Source organism: Electrophorus electricus, chromosome 1 (assembly GCF_013358815.1).
Source record: "Electrophorus electricus isolate fEleEle1 chromosome 1, fEleEle1.pri, whole genome shotgun sequence".
Lineage (NCBI taxonomy): Eukaryota > Metazoa > Chordata > Actinopteri > Gymnotiformes > Gymnotidae > Electrophorus > Electrophorus electricus.
The window spans coordinates 25,476,357-25,497,226 of record NC_049535.1 but is presented as its reverse complement, the minus strand read 5'-3'; the positions used below and the strand labels follow the sequence as shown (position 1 = coordinate 25,497,226).

Here is a 20,870-nt window from a genome sequence, read left to right as displayed (position 1 = left end):
GAAGCAGAAACATTATTATTATTAAAAAGAGCCGAATTATTATTATTATTATTATTATTATTATTATTATTATTATTATTCAAAAAGAATACTAATATATACAGGCTACATTATAGAGTTCGACACATATTTATATAACCTTTTCTCTGCAGGCTATGAGAAACATTTTCATTATTATTGACCAGACGTTTTTAATTTTCCAATTTTTCACATACATACAGTCTAAACCTATGAGCTGCCCAGTTCAAATTACAACACTATAACCGCGGCATGTTTATACTGGTAATCCCAGGAAGGAAATGTGTGTGTGTGTGTGTGTGTGTGTGTGTGTGTGTGTGTGTGTGTGTGTGTGTGTGTGTGTGTGTGTGTGTGTGTTTGCTGGTCAGAAAACATTAACTTCCTGAGTTTTTGTTTACTCACGAAGGTTTAATTAACGGAAAAGAGACAAATAACACAGTATACCAAACATTACCTTTTCCTTCTGGGTGCTTTATTGTTTAAAAATAATAGTACTTTGTATTTAAATAAACTACTTAGCATAAGCCCTATGATTTTAAAACAAAGTAAATTTGTAAACAAATTACCTGCTGCATTGCTGCAGGTTAGAAACCGGGTAAACCATAAACTTTATATATTTATGTATAAACCATTTATAAACCTGCAGCCCCCAAGCCTCCATTAACAAGCTTCTGCAACTGGTTTCTGTCTTGGGAGAGATCATGCAACAACCAATAAATAAATGCAGTGCTCTTTAGGATGGGATCTTGTAGTTATCTTATGGCAAGCACTCCTTTCTTGTTCCTTTCTCACCTAGCAGTCATCATGTGAATATTATTCAGCAAAACATTGCCTCGTCCTCTTGCTCTGCCAGTCTATCAGAGGTCACTGTGTGGTATCACTTGCCAGGGCTAGAAGATTGACTCTGCTGATGGATCATGCCAGACCAATGACCATTGTGATCACTGTGAACAACTACAGGGTGATTCATGCTGTAGTGGTTTTACAAGTTTAGTCTTAGTTTATCAGTAATCTAAGTAAACTTTAACTTCACAATCTTTCCCTCCTTTTTTCCTTTCTTCCATTGTTTCGTGGTCACCATATTAAAAAGAAAAACCTGTTTACCCTGAATGGATCCAACATCATTTTAAATTTAATTTTGTATCCAACTTGGGGTCTGTCCCCAAAAATCAGTCTGCCCTCCAGAGCAAAGATATCTTTGGGTGAATTATTCTGCACTTTTATCTGTATGTGCAAATTTTTATGTTTTTATATTTGTTTTTTTCAGTTTCTCCATTGCATGTAGAATTAGCTTGGCTTCTCTCCCAGTCTTCCTTTAGATTCTGCAACCCAGAAATCATCATGTTCTTACCACAGCTTTATTTCCTGGTCTAACCACAGTGTCTCCAAAACAATATCTAAATGGTGAGAGAAGCTGGGAGTAGTGCTGACTGAGGAATGTTTTCAAGGACCTTTCATGGGAAGACACCACTCCTCCTCCACCTGGGTCCATTTCAGTTTCATCCAGATGGAGGTAATACATAGGACTATTAATCATGCTCAGTCCTACTCTCTCTAAGGTTCTTAGATTTAAGATGTACCCATGCCCATTGCTGCAGCAGTCTTTGGGATGCCATTAGATAATATCCCTTTGTAGGTAGAATGAGATTCATATGAGTGCATATAAGATTTTATTTTTTTGTGTTTTGTTCTATTGGTCAAGTGCAATACTTTTGCTCTGGGAGTCAAATATCCCTCCTTCACATGGTGCCTGGCTAAAAGATAGAATGCTTTTCTTTGATCTTGAAATGTTTAGGTATTTAGTCACAGGATTTAATGTGATTTTAATAGGAAATGTGAACATTATTTAAACTCCCACGTAAATGAACATATGCAACCTTTATCTGGGATGCCAGCAAATTCTCACTGGTGTGCACAGGCATAGTTTTGGAGGAGGGGGTGTCCCCCCCCAAATAATTACTGCTCACAGAACTCATATGATGTGTTAGGTTGTTTGGTGTGAGCAGTGTCTCCCCCAAAGCTGAAATGACACCTACACCACTGCTTGTGTTTCTTTGTTTATCTGTATGTGTGACAGCTCAGACAGGCAGCTCTGGGGACTCTACTTGTATATCTCTACCCCTCAAATAAATTGGTAAGAATTGCAAGAAAGGGGGATTTTTTAAAAATGTTTAATGAAATCTTATAACAAATATAGCATGTCCACTAGATTCTCTTACTATTCCTCTTACAGTGTTATTGATTCTTTTTTTGGGCTATATTCGTGCAAATGTAAACCCATAGTGCAGGGGCGCTGTCGACCCACTCACTCCATTTTATTAGTGCCCTTTAAATCTGTCTCATCCCTTAGGAAATACACATGCACACATTCAATGCCCAATCATTCAATAATAATAAAAACTATAATAATAGTCTTTATTTATGTGGCACTTTTCATTCTGAGTCCAAAATTTCAGTGCTTTACATAGGAAAGTTTAACGAATCACATTAATGAAATAACATTACTACAAATCATGAAATATGTCAGAGACCCAGTAAACTACATATAGGCCATCTGAATTTAAAAACACCCATCATGCTTACAATTTAAACATCTTTAACATTCCCTGTAACACTATTACAGGGTTCAGAAGCTATATAATTCCTTTATTTATTTAATAGCCTTATTCACCTCTGCGCATGGTTTTCTAACTCTAGCTAGCTCTTTATTTCTTTTTTATTTATTCTTTATTTTGTTATTTTTCTCTTTAGAGTGGCTTTATTACTCCATAAACATGTAAACTAAAAAAAAAAAGTTACTGTTCTCTAAGGAGGCTGGGTTGTAGGTTAAGCCCCCAAACAGAACCTTATGGATCCTATAACTGAAGTTCAGAAAAAAAAAAAGAAAAAAAAAATTGAAACTCCTCCTACCTATAGTAGAATTCATCTTAAACTCTTCATCTTAAAAGTTCACAAAGTTATTCTCCCCCTCTGCACTTTCTCATTCTCTCCTCAAACCACAATGCATGACATTAAGGTCTGTTCTACATTCAAAGCAAAATGCTTTGTTGGTATGGCTGGGTCTGTCATTATATCTTTGAAACAGTAGAACTATGCGTTGTAGTGCTACAGCTCATCAAGTATCCTAGGCCAGACAGGACCACGTTCACCCAGTGAGTGCTGTTTCTTCAGACTGTCTGAGCGCTTCACTCGCTCCTCTGGAGTCTTCCTATGCAAACTCCTAGAAACATACAAATGGAGAGAAAAATGTTTTGTTGGCATAACCTACACAGCATTATTAATCAATAACAAATAAGTATTTATACATTTACTTACTTACCCTGTTACTCAGATTGTAATTGTTTTTCTGTTATGCAGTGTTGGGATAAATCTGATGAAATTATTTTAAAACTCTGCTTACAAATATTTTGGCTGTGTGTTAAATTTTAGCCTGTCAGCTGAATTGGCTGAATAGAAATTGTACTGAATAAATATGAAATATAAATAAAATGTACACTGCTGATATGAAATGACACTTTCTGGCTAAATCTGATGAGCAGATTAAGTAAAAAATGTTGTAATCAATAATGACTTGATGCAGGTTCACATTAATGCAGGTTCATTAGAACACAAACCTTTTGACTAAAATTAAATATACACTGGCAGAAGGTAATACAGAAGGTGACAGCACCCCTATTAGCACTACATTATTCAAATTATAACATGCTAATAGGTTTGTTTGATAAAAGCCTTGATAACGGTCCATTACCTTTCCATCACTATGTATCACGTCCAACGAGATTCATCCACAACCTCCCTGTACAATCTCAGTTAATTAATATTGTTACAAAGGGGTGTGATATTTAAAATGCATAAAATAAAATTAGTAGAAGTATCAGGATGTCATATTTTCCTGGACTGCTGCGCAGGCAAAGGTATCTTGAGGACATTAAAATTTTAAATGTACAGGCTATATATGCAGTGCATATATATATATATATATATATATCAGGTACAACAACGGGTAAAAAGAAGGAAATAAAATCATTTTACTGCTATTAGCATTTAGTACTAGGATAAATAACCATATGCCTAAATAGGTATTTCATATTTGTGCTGATCTGTTCTGATTTTATCCTTATTTTGTAATTATTTCTGATAGTCTGTAATACAATTCCAAGTTAATGCATCATTTGTAAAAACACTGCGCTGGACATATTTTTTTAACTAGTCAAAATTAGCGCAGACATCCTAATTTACAATTTACAAAAACTTGTGGAAATTACTTGTGGAAAGAAAGTAATTTTAAATAATGGCAACATATCGACAAAGTAATTTTGAGTAGTCATACGCTTGTCTGGGATTTTGATTCATCAAGTTATTTTAATATGCTGATCTGATGTTACAACAAGTAAAAATTTCATAGTATGTCTTTAGAATTTCTACAAGTAAAATTGCATATCTCAAATTTTACTAGTAAAAACTGAGTTATGGCTGAAATATTTGGTGGCATAAAATCACTAAATTTATATTTTCTGCCATTACATACATTTTGCTTTGTAAGCAGGTGCATATGTGTAGGCTTGTCTAATTGTCTTGTTTTAACTTTAACTTTCCAGAGCATTTGTATATCTGACACAGCTTGGATGGTAAACTGCCTGAAGCAGAAAAAATAAATGCTTAATTTTTTATATTATATATATATATATATATATATATATATATATATATATATATATATATATATATATATATATATATACGATGATGATAAAAATGACCTATATGTGGTCAGGGTGTGCAGCTGTATCATTTTTAACATTTTATCATCTCTAGTAACATTTTCACCAAAACATATCTTACTATCTTTGTGACCTCCTGCCAAAAGTAGAGTTCAGTAAAACATGTAATCTGCTCTCACCTTAGCACAAATTATATCATAATTCTATTGCTGTAAAATAGAAAATTCAGGACACAGCCACTTTTGAGATACTATATTCTTTAGACTCATTGGGTTTTCTGTGTGCTTGCACATGACAGTGTCTTTCACTCTTCTGCTCCTGTTTTGGTTATTGCACTAGATGCTTTGCCTATCCAGCTCTCACCTGCTTGTAAGGGGGCTCTTAGGCTTCTGCTGCGCCCTTCTGGTCTGAACTGGAGATTCGCCCACTCTGAGAAAGAAGCAGAGATTCAAATTTATAGCAGAGCAAATTTAGAACTCTTCCAATTCTGACCAATACACAAAGAGATTAATTGTTTAAAAAAAATTTCTTTCAGATACACCTTTTGATCCTTTACCTCTGCTTTTTCCTGTCCAGAACTTTTTGGGTGACGGCAGACAAAATCATCTTCTCTTTAGGACCCTTGGCTTTTTCCTGTTAATCACAGCATTTATTCAGTTGGGGTTTATGCTAAAGTAGCATCAAGAATTATCCAGCCACCTTTGTATTCTGACTTGCTATTGTGTATGTTTAAATAGATATTTATCACTGTCCACAACATTTGATAAAAGTTCTATGCAGCAAGGAGGAAGAAATATTTCATATAAAACTGGCAAAACACCCCTAATAAATAATTGCTCCTTTGTAATTGTGCATAGAAATCACTTATTTCAATGCAAAACTATTACGGCCAGGTCAGTTCAAAATGTTAGTCAGTTTTGCTGTTTTATCTGTTTATTTTTTTTTTTATTGTTGAGTATTGCATGTATTCAGTAACTCCAAGATAAAAGTTTTGAAATCAAACATGCTTTCTGAACAGCCTATAGCGTTTGTCTACTCTTCATGGCTGATTTGCTCCAGCTCTCTCAGGATGCATGGACACTGATAAGATTGCAATGCACGTTACATCATATTTTGGATAATATACATACTACTGGCCATATTAGGTGGCCTTTTTTAGGTGACCTGTAACAATACCATGGGATAGCATGTCTGTGAGTATTTGTTTCTGTTTTAATGTATATTCCTCTGTATTTTATTAATTATTTGTTTACTTATATTACATAACCACTATATTTTTGCCTGTTATCTATTATAAAGGAGAACATAGGTTTAATGACAAATTCACTTCCTTCAGATAGGCCAGTCACTTTCTGTGATTTTCTTTCATCAGATGGACGAAACTCGTCAAAAATATGCTACTACTACTACTACTACTAATAATAATAATAATGTTATTATTATTATTATTATTATTATTATTATTATTATTATTATTATTATTATTATTATTATTAATAGTCGTAGTATTATAAACTCAGCTTCACTTTAAACATCTGGTTTCAGGACTTGATGACCAAAGCAACATATCTCAGAGATTAAAAATCACTTTCATTCTATAGTTTTAAAGTCACATTATAATATTTTGCTTATCTAATTGGCAAAATGTTTAAACCTTTGGTCTAAACATTTAGGTTCACAATTTATGAGTCTATAAGAAATGCCATAGGTGACAAAAATTCCTGCTATTATAGCTTAGGGAGCCTACAAAGTAAATCAAAGGAGTTAAAACTTAAGCCTTTTATATCTGACAAACATAAAATTACTCTTCTCAGTGATTGGTCACTTTAATAGTGTAAAACATGGAGAACTGTTTACCATTTCTCTGAGTTTTCTTTCTGCACGAAGCTCTCTGTCCTGTGCCAGCAGTGCCAATCGTTCATCCATCGTAATTGCAAAAAATATATCATGAATGTCAAACAATGCTGCACGTAGCTGAAAGAGACAAATTAAAAACTCATATTTATAATTGTTCAAAAACAAAGTAGCTTTCCTTTATGAATGTGCATTTAACAATGCAAATATGGTTTGTATTGGGGAATTATCTGACATCTCTTGCAGCTGATAACAACAGCAGGGTCTGTGGGCTTCATACATCAACTCCATTGGAAAAGGGCACATTTTAAATGTGAAGCTTTCACTATTAAAGTTTTATTAGAGCATTTCAAAACCTCATCTATTAAAGGCTAAACTTAGCATGTGCAAACTTAAATTAATCAACCAGCTATTAATTATATAGACATGTAAAGGAAAACAGCCATGTATAACTTACAATAAAATACACAAATTCAAAAAGATATACTTCAAATATAGCCAGTCTGTCAAGAAAAATAGAACAGCATCATGTGTTGTATATTCGCTCTCAATGTTAAAAAAAAAAGGATTAGAGCGTTATCTAGTGGTTGTTGTATATTGGAGCTACTCTCCATATCAGTTGAATCCTTATCAAAGAGATGTAAACATTTAACATTATCTTAATTTATACAACCAAACAATAAATAAACAAACAAGTAAATGTAGCAAATTCTGAACTGTTCAGCCAAGGAGACATTGTCCCAGTTACAATGTAACTAAATAGGGCAGAGGCAGCTCAGTAGTTAAGGTACTTAACTAGCAATCAGAAGGTTGCTGGTTCAAGTCCCATCATTGCCACTGTTGGGCCCCTAAGCAAGGCTCTTAATTGCTCAAGTTGTACTCATAATTGTAACTTGCTTTGGATAAAAGTGTCAGCTAAATGCCATGACAAATTATGAACCATAGAATCAGACTCCCTACTATAGCTGCTTTTTCAATATAGTTTATTAGAAATAACAACAAACACCTATTCTACTGATTAGATTAGAAGATTAGAATAATTTCATTCAGAAATAAAAATGTAATTTATTGAAGTATAAATTAACAGAATAAATTCTTCTTCATTACTAAACACAAATGCGTTGGCCCGGTTAATTTCATACACCAGATGGCTGAAGTACACTGAGACAATCTGAAGCAGGCTGTCAAAATACGACATCCCAAATTTGCACATGAAACAGCTCAAGCAGTAGTTAGAGAATGGATTTGTTCAAAGTTACTGCCAATAAAGGACACAACACTAGTTACTAAATATATATTACTAAATATATATAGATAATCCCAAGGATCCCAAACCTATTTCTCACAATTGAGTAAGCAGTGAATGTGTAGCATATCTAACAATAGGGGAGAGTCACACATTACATTTCTAAAACATCAACAGCTTTTCTTAAATAATTTATCACTCTTTGTTCACTTGTAATGTTTACCTGGGCTCGGACTCTCTCCTGCAGTGAGACGTCCTGGTTTGAGAGGTTACTTTTTTTCTGTGGTGCTTCTGTATGAAAAGTAGAGATAAACTCTTGGGTGTCCTGTGGAAGCAAAAACATAAGGTAGTGATCAAGTGAAAAAGTGAGTTTTTGGAATTGGTTATCGTCTTATATAATTATCCACTAGTAATCAGACTAATATCATAATTACAAATATCTTCATTATAAACCTCCAAATTGGAATAGAATAATCTGATACAGTAATCCTCATTGTTCATATGTTGGCCCTGTGCTTCCACAAACGTACTGTAATCAGTCCTGGGAAACATGGTCATTGGTGTTCATATCTGATAACTGTGGCAGCGTCCACAAACATACATAGTTGGTCCTGGGAAACCTGCCCAGTGGCGTTCACATCTGATAACCTTGGCAGCTTCCACAAACGTACTGTAGTCAATCCTGGGACACATGCTCAGTGGTGTACATGTCTGATTACAGTGGCAGCTTTCAAAAATATACTGTAGTCAGTCCTGGAAAACATGCTCAGTAGTGTTCACATTGGATAACAGTGGTGATGTCCGTAAATGTCCTGTAGTCAGTCCTGGAAAACATGCTCAGTAGTGTTCACATTGGATAACAGTGGTGATGTCCGTAAATGTCCTGTAGTCAGTCCCGGGAAATATGCTCAGTGGGTTTCATTTCTGATAACTGATTTGGCTAAACAAGAACATTCAGCTTTTTGCTTTGAAAATCCACCTAGTTTGACCTTGTTAGCAGCATGTGCTAAAGGTGAAGCACCAGTCTTTTACATAGACTATTTGACCTAAACATAGCAAAATATCTTAAACTCCTTATGTCTGTGGATGCTGTATGTCTAAATCCATACTACTATAAAGTTTCACCTTTACTGTTTGACGCAGATATTTGACTTTTTCAGTGTTCAGTAATCGGCGAGTAAGGAATCCTCGAGCAATGGCACTAAGACGACACAGTGCCTTCTGTTGCTCTGCATTTAACACCTGCAAGCACATTTGGTAGCACACTGAAATCACAAGAGGTTTATAAACCAACATTAACATTACAGTTGTGTGGCCAAACAAGAAAGGCTGAAAGTGAAAGACATATTTCTTGTCTACATTAACAGAAGCTTTCATACAGCAAAACTATTCTTCCTAAATAGATAATGTGTAAGTTTACAGTTGTGTCCAACCAGTTCTAGCTTGGCCTGTGCTAAAGGTTTTATATGTCCTAAAACATATGAATCTCAGTAAAACCAGAACCTACATATGAACATATCTGAATCTCAGTAAAACCAGAACCTACATATGAACACGTCTGAATCTCAGTCAAACATCTCACACACCTGGCTTAGTCTATTCCTGGGTTTACTCAGTGCCCAGTTTGGTCCCCATAAGAAAGCTGCAGATGGAATGGCAGGTGCAATAACACCTAAAGTAACAGGAGACTGGAGACCTGTGTAAGACCATCAATACACAGGAATACAAAAATCATGATCATTTCAATTTTATTGTAACTGTAACCAGTGCTGATATAAATACCACTATGAGAGATATCTTGGAACACTACTGAAAATGCGCTATTGTAAGTGCTTTTGTAACAAAACACTATATTATGCCTCTCTGCACAACAGCATCTGATAAATGTAATGAGAATTACTTTAATGTAATGAAAATTACTGTTACTTATACTTTATCAGAAATTATTTAGCATGCTTTATGCGTTATGTTGCTATTATAACACTAGTGACAAAATCCATATGCTAGTTGTGAAGCATTATGATGACCTCTCAGCTGATCTTATGGAGCATGCTCATCAACTGCCTTCCACTCACCTCCCCCATCACCCACAACAGCACACACACCATCTTGATCCCTTATCTGCCTTCCCTTCTCTTCCAGCTCCTGTCAGAGGCACATGCATATCAAATTGATAAACAACAACAAAACATTCATTTCTAGTCTAGTAGAAGAACACAGGAACCTTGATTCCTAACATTTTAATCAGTGTGATAATACTCCACAAGAGATTAGCCAGAACTGATCACATCAGTGTGACCGTACTCCTCAAAGGACTAAGTGGTCATATTCATCTTTTCAGTTTTTTTTAACCTTCTTTTTAGTAATAGGAAACAACCTACAAAACAAGAATATGGAAGACTTCCAATTGTGAAGAAAAATCTAAAATGTTTCTAAAATTTAGCAATAAATACCATAATGTAATACAACAATTTTGAACATCTCTTTCTCTCTCTCATACATATATACATATATATATATATATATATATATATATATATATATATATATATATATATATAAATTTATTTATTTATTTAGTAACATTTTACATGTAAAAGTATATTTATGATCAAGTATTAACTAGTCTGAAAAATAAATAAAGAAGGAAAGAAGAGCAAATATGCAGTCTTAACAGTAGGACAGTAGGGGAGCTCTACATTCTAACCTGTCTGAGGTGCTGTTGCTCTCTCTCCTGCTCAGCCATAAGTAGAGATATCTGTAGAGCATGTTCTTCCTTCATAGTTCTATGAATCTCCTCTAGAGCCTGTACTTGCCACTGTACCTCCTCTAAGAGACACACAGCACATTGCACATTATGCTCCATAAACACACTACAGACATACATAAAAGTTTCTTTACAGTATAACTGCCAAAGCTCTTTTCATCCATTTCAATTTCTTTCATGTAATAATTATCATCTTCAGCTTTCCTTACCTGTCTGTTTCATGTCCATCAATGTACCAATAACACTGTTTCCCTCTGTGATTAGCTGTTGTTTGTTATTGCATGAAGAGGTTTGAAGGTCTTGGCTTAGGCTGGCCCTCAGGTGGGGTGAAGTGGGGATCTCTAGCATAAATGGTGGGCTGAGCTGGGCAGGTGGGGAGCGGCGAGTGGGCGTCCTCTGCAGCACACCTGCCATAAAGCGGGGAACTCTCTCTTGGCTTCGGTTTATAGGAGGGCTCTGATGAGATGGACCCAAGTTACTGTCCAGGGTGTGACACCTCCTCCGGAACCCGGCTTCTATGAGGTCCTGTCCTGGGTCTGGTGTACTGTTAATGCCACCTAATTCATTTAGAGGGCTGGAACCAGAATGACTGGCTCGTCGACTTCCACTAAGTCCTTCGCCTTCTAGCAGCCTCTTCTCAAAGCCTGACAGAGGCCCACAGCCTTGAGAACTCCCCCTAGCTACGATCCCTGCTTCACTGGGGCTAAGAGGATATGAGAGAAGAATGTTGCCGGCAGAGAGTGGGCGGCCACGATGAGGTCTAGGGCTTAGGGCAGAGTCTGTGTTCAGCAAACTGTGGGAAGAACAGCCAGATAAAGAGTCGAGGCCAAGCGTAGCCTCATTTATGGGTTTTGGCTTCTTAAAAGTCTTAGCTTGACCTGAACTGAAGGAGCTATGGTACTGGACAGAGCATGATGGTTCACTATTAGTCTCACCCATAGGACTGGCCTTGTCATTCTCTTTATTCTCTGAGGATACAGGTGACCTGCTGTGAACTTTTAACCCTCGCTGACATGACTCCTTGTCAATGTACTCTCGTGACCTCTGCAGCAGGCAGAGATTTGGAATTCCTTTATTCCCAATCTCATCATCCCTCTCTATCTTTTCTCCATGTTTTCTGCTTAGGGCATCTGGATGTTCTGCTAGTGAGCTCACAGACTGGTTATTAGTCAGTATTTCTTCTCCTATGTTTATATGCCCTACAGGGTCAGTCACTGTAAAGGCATTCGCTCTGTTGTCCAAGATCTTTTGAACCTGATTTATCAGGTTATTCTTACAGCATGTCTGTCTTTTGGCCTCCATCCTTGCAGCTCTTTGCCTGTACTGAGCCATCTCCTCAAGCTCCTTCTCACTCAGCTACATACACACACACACACACACACACACACATTTCATTGTAAATGTATTCAATCATTTAATTACTTAGTCTGTACAGTTTATGACATATGTCCATTAGATGTGTACTCACCAGAGGTGACAGAACTGTCCTCCCATGGAAATAAATGAAAGCGGGTGGTGTACATTGTCTAGGGATGTTCTTTTCATACTTCCTTTCAGACTCCAGTTTAGTCAGTGTACGCAGATAGAATTGCTCATAGGTTTCCATGTTTCCTTTAAATGGATTCAAGAAATGAACAATTAACGAGAGTCACAATTAACAATTAACAAGAGATAAGAGGAAGTGCCATTTCTCAGCCAGTCCTCCTGAGCGCACATATGAAACCTGGTTTCACTCAGATTTTATCTTTGGATTAAACATCCATAAATGATCAAAGCACCAGATTTTCACTTAGGTGGCATGTGACAAGAAAATCATAAGAGAACATGAAGTGAAATGTTTGAGGCCAAGAATGATGGGCAATTTCTTTTTAACATCTAATTTCTGCAGAGGTCATCACTACAGAAGCAGGCTGGTGCCTGAAAGCAAGCAGACTTCATTATGACAGGAAAATTCATACTTGAAAATGGGTGGATCATCAAAAAAAAAAAAAAAAAAGCAGGATCATCAACTCGGAGAGTTTGATATCAAGACAAAGATGACAAGAACTAGGGGAACTCAGGGAAATGTGGGAAATGAGGAACTAGGGAAAGCAAAGCTAAAAAAAACCTAGAAAATCAGATCACCATCTTAGAATTTTGAACAATGGCATTGAGTGAAAGAAGGAAACAGGTTTAAATATGCAAACCTAAAGGAAATGAAATTAAGAAAATATTAATATAGAAATATAAATCTTACAAGAAATATAAACAGAAATATTCACTAGATTCCATAACAGTATATTAATGGAATATATTAGTCTCACAAAATGCAACAAGATTTGACTCATACATATACTGGTTTACACTATCAAGCAGCTCATTTTAGTGTGGAAGTGTATACTGAAGCTGGATTCTGAACCAGGAAGCAGGATTCTGAACCTCACTCTTGAGACAACCTCCATCAGGTTCCCTTAGTTGCTGAAGATGGGGACCAAACATAAGGTACTGAAGACCTGGACCAAAACAGTTGGCTTACTTGAGAAGCTCCAACTTTGCTTTGCAGAGCTGTAGGAGGATGAGAATGTCCAGTCTGAAAGTATGTTTGAATGTAAGACAGATTAAGATATGAAGATATTCAGATATGAAGAATGTTTACCTGTGCATGTACCTGTGTGGTTTATTAGAGGTACAGATGGCAGATTATTTTGCAGATATGGATGGTGAACTTCCCACATTTTCAGTTCAAATAATATAAGGAGGTGGCTGAGTTTTGGTATTGACAGATTGGTGTGGCAATTTAAGGAACCTCTGAAGAAGTAAGCAAATCTACATTAATGCAACTTGACATTTGTAAAGTGAATGTTTTTATCCTGATATTTATAATGAATCTGCCATCTTTCATCCTGCAGATTTGGGTAAAATTTAACAAGGATCCTGAACAACTCCCAGTATAAGTCCTATGCAAGGCTTTGGGAAATTATGCTCACAAAGGAGATATACAGACTAAAGGGTGAGCAATTGAACTATGTTGTTAAATTGTATTGTTCAGTTGATGAAAGGTTGAGTGAATTTTCTATTTTTTTTCCTCAAAATGACAAGACACAAGCTTCCTAATAAACTGATGCATTTCTGTCTGTTCAGGAAGAAAATGTTATTACCCTAGAATCATACACACATCACTACAGGCATTACAGTACTAAAAAGAGGGTGAGAAATTGTCATTTGGCAATATAGTTGTTTTTAAACAAAAACACAAAATTATTGACTTGGTATTCAGTTTTAGATGATGACATCTGTTTATTGTGAATATACCAATACATTGAAATTATAAATATTAAAGTTATGAGTGCATTCTTTGCACCGCAATTCCCACCCTTATCCAAACTGCCTACTGACTGGGCTACTGTGACATTCCATCAAACCACTGCAGAAGACAGGAGCCAATCTGATTGTCAGCCATCCTAAAAACAAGTTATCCAGGTCCTTCCAGTCATGGGAGGTTCCTCACAACCTTAAAAAAAAACAAAAAACAAAAACAAACAAAAAAAAAACCCACACACAACTCACTCAATCTTTGATCAAAGGACCTGCTCAACCAGCAGTGCTTCCTTACACATGTACCTCATGTTCTCCTAACACTCATTCCTCTTTATGTTTGAGTAGTGCAGCGCATCTTATTTATAATGCCACCTTATGCTGGCATTAAAGCTTTTTATTCAAAAAGGACACCTTACAATTATATTGCACTTATCTGATAAATTTGTAAGTCATGCAATATGTAGCACTAGCACTTCCTGCCACTATGCTTCTTTTGCACCTGCGGAGTTAGTGAAAACTTGCCATGACTGTTTGCAAAATCAACTTCTGGACTGCTATGCTTGTACTGTACAGTCCAGTCATGGCTAAAAAGTTGAGACTGACTAATTTTGGTTTTTACAAAGGTTTACTGCCTCAGTTTTTTTTTTAGATCCTGTGCCAGATGTTTATATGGTATTGTGAAGTACAATTATAATCATTTTATAAGTTTAACCTTTTATTGACAAATACATACAGTTTAAGCAGAAACATTTAGTGTTGGCCCTTTGTTAAGACTTCTGTAATTCACCTTGGCATGCTGGATATCAGCTTCTGGTCACAGTTGATCACAGTTTCTGTGTTTGTCCACCCTCTTTTTGAGAACTGACCACAGGTTCTCAATGGGATTTAGATCTGGGGAATTTCATGGCCATGGACCCAAAATGTCAATGTTTTGTTCACTGAGGAACCTGGTTGTCATTTTTGCGTTGTGACATGGTTCACCATCATGCTGGAAAAAGCATTGTTCATCACAAAATTGCTCCTGGATCATTGGAAGAAGTTGCTCTTAGAGGACGTTTTGATACCATTCCTTATTCATGGCAGTGTTCTTAGGCAAAATTGAGCAAACCCACTCCCTTGGAGGAGAAGCAACCCCACACATGAATCTCAGGACACCTCACTGTTGGCATGACAGGACTCATGGTAGCACTCACCTTTTCTTCTCCAGTCATTTGTCCAGATGTCCCAAACAGTCTGAAGGGGGCTTCATCAGAGAAAATAACTATCCCAGTCCTTGACAGTCCAATCCCTATACTTCCTGCAGAATGTCCTTGATTTTTTTCTTGGAGAGAAGTAGCTTCTTTGCTGCCCTTCACACCAAGCCATCCTCCAAAAGCCGTCACTTCACTGTACATGCAGATACACTTCTTCCGTTCCTGAGCAATCTCTGTGCTGGTAGTGACCCAATCCTATAGCTGCATCCTCTGTAGGAGACAGGCCTGGCACTTACTTGACTTTCATGGGCACCCTGAAGCCTTCTTCACTGTGAATGAATCACTCTCCTTGAAGTTCTTGATTCAATAAATGGTTCATTTATGCGATATCTTACATGCAGCCATGTCCTTGCTTGTGAAGCCCTGTTGATGCAAAGCACTGATGACTGCACATGTTTCCTTGGGGGTAACCATGGTTAACAGAAGAAAACATCAAGTACCACCATCCTTTTAAAGTATCCAGTCTGCTCTTCTAAGCATGACAGAGTGATATCATCTGCCTTGTCCTCGTTAACACTTTCTCCTGAGCTAACGAGAAGATCACTGAATTGATGTTAGCAAGTGATTTTGTGGCAAGGCTGAAATGCAGTTGCTGGAATGCAGTCATTTTTGTAATTAAGTTAATTTTCATGGCAAGGAATGAGTTTGCAATTCATTGCAATTCATCTGATCACTCTTCACAATCTAGAGTTAATTCAAATTGCCACCATAAAACTGAAGCAGCAAACTTTGTGATAACCAAAATTTGTGCTAGTCTCATAAACGTTTCGTCACAACTGTACACCTACCCTATAGCTTACCTAATAAGGTATACCTTGCATTTTACAGACAATTTTATGTTGTAACCCACTACTGCTAGTAGTACTACTGCACACTGAAGTCCATTGGCTGACTATACTGAAACCCTGTTATATACATTGTCAACTTTTAATGGCCTTTTATGACTGCCCCCTTTTTCAACCAAAGGATGGGCATTAGCTGGATGCTTTTAATTTACATTTATACTATAATTGTACTTGTGAGTTTATACTTATGTATACAGCATAGACTGATATGAATTTGTATATGCACAGACAAAATATACAGTTATCACTGTTTATTCATGAAAAAGACCACAGAAACCTTTGTGCAGAGAATAAAACAGATTTCCAAGTAAATCTCCATGCCACAAATCTCAAAATTACTAGAACATAAAACCATTTACGTTTTGCTCTTGTACTGCCATCAGGCAATAGAATAATACCACTTAGGTATGAAACAATTAGGCTAGGTGCTTCAGATGGCTGAAAAATACTTTACGGGATTAAAACACACACCACTAAATCATTCAGATAGTCGATGCCAGATAAAGTTAGAAATGTGCCAAATAAAATGTGGACAACAGCCAAAAAGCGCCTAATGCTAAAAGCAAATTGACTAGAGATAAAACGGAATACCATTAAATATATCACAATATTTGTTGTCTGTGAACCACAAGGAGTTTGAGAGGTAAAAGAAAACTCCTCATTAGTAGGTGTCACTTATACAACTGATGAAGTCTATCAGCAATGAAATAATAAACAAACAAATAAACACTTAACAATGGAGGATTTTTGGAAACTGGAACTTACGCAAAAGGATGTTACCTTCTTTACTATAGTAATGTGTTTCAGGCTTCCGTTAAAAAAATACCTAAAAAATAACAAAGCGTCCAGTCTGCGTACTTTTTAGATGGTCCCTTAATGATTCGCCTAGCGACTAAAGCACCGTTCATCTCCATTTCTGAACAATTGCATTTTCTCCTCAGTCAGATTTTCTGAAATAACCTTTAAAAATATTCGCCTATATTTTGTATTCCTGCATTCCCCTAAAGGATAATTACCTCTTGTTAATCTTTTGGACATTTAAGATAATGAGATATAATGAGAATAATCACCAAAACAAAGCCAACTTTGCCGTGGCATCACCTTCAAGACGATCAGAAGATGTATTTTTTTTTCTTTTTTTTGCGCTGAGACAGCGGCTTTCATCTGCAAACACTCGTGGATGAGTTACATATCAGTTTAGTATTGTCTTTCATTGTGTGACGTTCATGATGCGTAAATGTCGTAAAATCTCAGTCGTGCTGTCATTCTATTGAACAGCCGTGACAAAATGTAAGGCATCATGTTGAGACAAAATGCTAGAATTCGAAGAACTATTACTTAATATTGACAACTGCTTATTTTGTGAAACTAGCAAGAAATACTTTCACTAAAATTCTTATTGGCTACAGGCTTTATGGGACATTATCTTTTAGGTATTGGTTTGACAGCTTTCTTATCTAGCATACAATCCAGGCTCGATACCCAACTTAAAAACAGCAGCGCTTGCACAAAAAACAAGTAATTATTTTTTATCAGACTATTTTGTGAAGCGAATTGAATAATAGACCAGCTTTTAGGTGATGTTTTGTGGCATAACGGCCTGTTTCGCCTTACCTTTTTGTCCGTTTTGTTCGCTGATGCGATCAGGTGTATTCCACGTTGCTAAAAACAGGCGTATAAGATAATATCGGTGTACGACACCGCTCACATCAAACCTATGACTGCTTTAATGATACTTTCGGTCAAAGATACATTACCTATCTTCAGCCTGACTCGTCTATATTGTCCGCTGGCTACAGCGCCTCCTCAAACCATGACGTGCGAGAATAACGGAATACTTGAGCACAGGCTATACATCCACTGCATGTGAAACCTTTGACTCTTAGGTTGGTCTCTGTAACCATTCAAATTATAATTTGACTCTAATTGGTACGGCATCCGATAAGTGTATACGTGTGTACTAAAATGGTCTACCATTTAAAACAAAGTCCTACGCACGCTGCAGTCAGTGTTACTGCTTTGTTGGTTTAAGTAAAAAAGGTGTTGGTGTTGAGACATTGCCCACGTCACCAAAAACCCTATATGTTTATTTAAAATATTATACTATAATATTTATAGTATATTAAAACAATTTTATATTTGATTTCAAGCATCATATCTTTATTTGCAGTTTTATATTGTTTATACAGTTTAATATTTATAGTATAATAAATAAATCTTAAATGCTTTGAGCCAAATGCTGTGTTAACATTAGCTAGAACAATATTGATCTTATCAACTTCTATGTCATAGTATTATTAGCTGTATAGTAGTAGCAGACAGTTAATTGCTAATAAGATAATCTTTTGGTTGTTTCACAATGTTCTGGACAACTAATACTTGTCATAATAGTTGTCATTATTGCTGATTGACACTCAAAAGAGAAAGTTTATTATAGGATACTGTATTGTTATAGTGTTAGACCAAGCAACATTAATTTATCTCCTAATACAAACCAGTAAAGTATTTTGCTTGTGTCAAGAAATCCATCATATTAGTTCTAACATATTAACAAAACAATTGCAATAGAATGTAGTATTAGTACACTTCACCACCATCCATTTCACTTTCTGTTATTCATCACAAACATCCCATTGCTATATGAATTCTTTCTCACATCTTTAGATTTGTGATTGACTAATGAATTTTACTAAGCATAATGAATAAAGCTTACATGTTTTGAAATGGCTTTCTTGTCTCTTCACATCTGAACCAAACGGTGCAGATGGGAGATACTAGAACTACCTTAAGTAATCTCAGTGCAATGCACATCTGAAAAGACTACCTCATTACCAATCTGATCATACTGTGTTTGTGAATGACCAGCTGATAATCACCAACACAGTTACTTTTAAGGTGATTAAGGTAGACAAATTCAGAATCATAAATGTGATGTAATTACAGGTTTTAGTTAGCTGTTTTAATTCTCAGGTCCCATCTAACGGCTGAAAGATTGTGCCAGTTAGGAAACAAAGTTTACTCCAGCAAAATACTGAGGCATTCTAACTCCTTAACCTAGAACGTCATCTCATTTAAAGAGTACTTGCATAAAGATAATCATCCTTTCAGAATACTTGCTTCTCCTGGCTGGCAAAATATAAAATTATATAAGAGGGAGATAAAGTTGAAGCAATAGTTTCATTTCATTCTTGATGAGATATGGAAGGTTATATCATTTGAATCAATCTACATGACAGTATATAATTGCCATAGGTAATTATTGTAATTTAAAAAATAAAAACAAACGGCACAATTTTATGCAGAATGTGAAGAAATCTGAGTTTATTACAATATAGACATATGCTTCAGTGCTGTCCTCTTTAATATGTTTAAAATTTTATTTACATGTACTTTTCAGACAAGTCACATTTATACTGGTTTAAATTAAATGTTCAGTCCTTGAAATGCATGCTAAAGCTCTTTATTTGAAAAAATAAGGAAAAAAAGTTCAATTTTAATTTTTATTACTTCATCTTAAATGATTGTTTTTGACATTCATATATAGACATGTGGCAAACAAATATTAAAATTGATGACATTTGTATTCTTGTTTTTTTCAGGCTCATTGTAAATAATTATAATAACAATAATGTGTTTCAAATAATAATATTTCTATGTTATGTGTATAGTACACTAGCAATTGGTAAAAGTTATATACTACTTAATACTATATATTAAATATACTTTATTATAGCTCAACTAAACCCTTTTTATTTGTAATAATTGTCCATGGCATGGGAAGGCCTGATAAATGTTTCTTTGTTGTTTAGATTTGCCCTCATGAAATGTAACTCAGGAATGTGTTTCAGAATAGCCTATAGCCTGTTGGAAAATAAGAGAGAAAGCACTTAACCCTGTGTTCTATATTTCATAGCCCAGTTAGACTCCAGGTATTGTAAACTAGTTGGTTATTAAAATTGTTATTTGCTTGATATAGCAGACACAACTTTCGAGTTAAGGAAGAGCATAATTGTCTTTCAACATAAAGCTTAATTGTAGTTGTATTCTCTAAAACCAGAAAATGCCTTAGATGAATACCACATACAACATTTAAAGATGTTAGTTTTCAACTTTGACAACAATATTTTGAAGAACTATTACACAGATATACACCATTTAGAATCTGAAAATCACAGGTTGATGCTCTCTGGCAAATGATAAAATAGCCCGCATATCATAAAGTTCAACTAGTGTCTTCCATAATAGGTGCAATATGTCTAGAATAATGTGAAATGTTTCAATTTTAAATTTAACATACATATGCTAGATTTGTTGACTGTTCTTGCTACACTCTGCCATACAAGCCATGGAGGAGAAACCCCCCCCCCCCCCGCTCTTAATTACGGTGCTCACACCATCCAACATAACACATTTGAGTACATTAAAATGTAATGAAACAGTTGGGTTAATGAAAAAGTCGGATTAATTATATTTATATATGGTATTTTAATATGATGACTGGACAAAGGTCCTTTACACAATACACACATTTTTATAGTCTGATTTTTTTATAGATTGATATTACTTCATATCTTTTCCAGAAATAATGCACTTTTTCCAATAGATGCTAATTAGGCGTTTTGATTTAAATCTTTTTTCAATAACATCAGCAAAAACGTAAGAACAAGCTCGCCCCAATCCTGACCACACATACATTTGCTGGATGATATTTGAAAAAACAGTCTGCGGCGATTGGTGGACATATGATTGCTAAAAGTAATTTAAAGCAGGCTACGTGGGAAAATTTCTTGGACCCCGCTCATTACCATTTCCCCTTTTTCCTTTGTGAATAAAAAGGAAAACTGGTAGCTAGCTGGCTAGTGGGGTTGT

At 35.7% G+C, this 20,870-nt stretch overlaps 1 protein-coding gene across 2 annotated transcripts; it reads right to left on the bottom strand.

Annotated features, from left to right (window-relative positions):
- Positions 1-2,597: 2,597 nt before the first annotated feature.
- Positions 2,598-17,819, bottom strand: LOC113575191 (centriolar coiled-coil protein of 110 kDa). 2 transcript variants are annotated; one of them, XM_027006553.2, is made up of 13 exons: positions 17,759-17,819; positions 17,616-17,663; positions 12,075-12,217; positions 10,816-11,962; positions 10,547-10,668; positions 9,915-9,984; positions 9,426-9,535; positions 8,965-9,081; positions 8,063-8,164; positions 6,597-6,713; positions 5,296-5,372; positions 5,103-5,168; positions 2,598-3,238 (listed from the first exon to the last, which is right to left on the bottom strand). In XM_027006553.2, exons 3-13 carry the CDS (start codon positions 12,210-12,212, stop codon positions 3,124-3,126), a joined length of 2,181 nt encoding a protein of 726 aa, XP_026862354.2. In that variant the 5' UTR covers positions 12,213-12,217; positions 17,616-17,663; positions 17,759-17,819; the 3' UTR covers positions 2,598-3,123. The 2 variants fall into 2 exon arrangements, with proteins under 2 accessions (XP_026862354.2, XP_026862353.2); XM_027006552.2 differs by having other exon boundaries at positions 17,616-17,774.
- Positions 17,820-20,870: the final 3,051 nt, after the last annotated feature.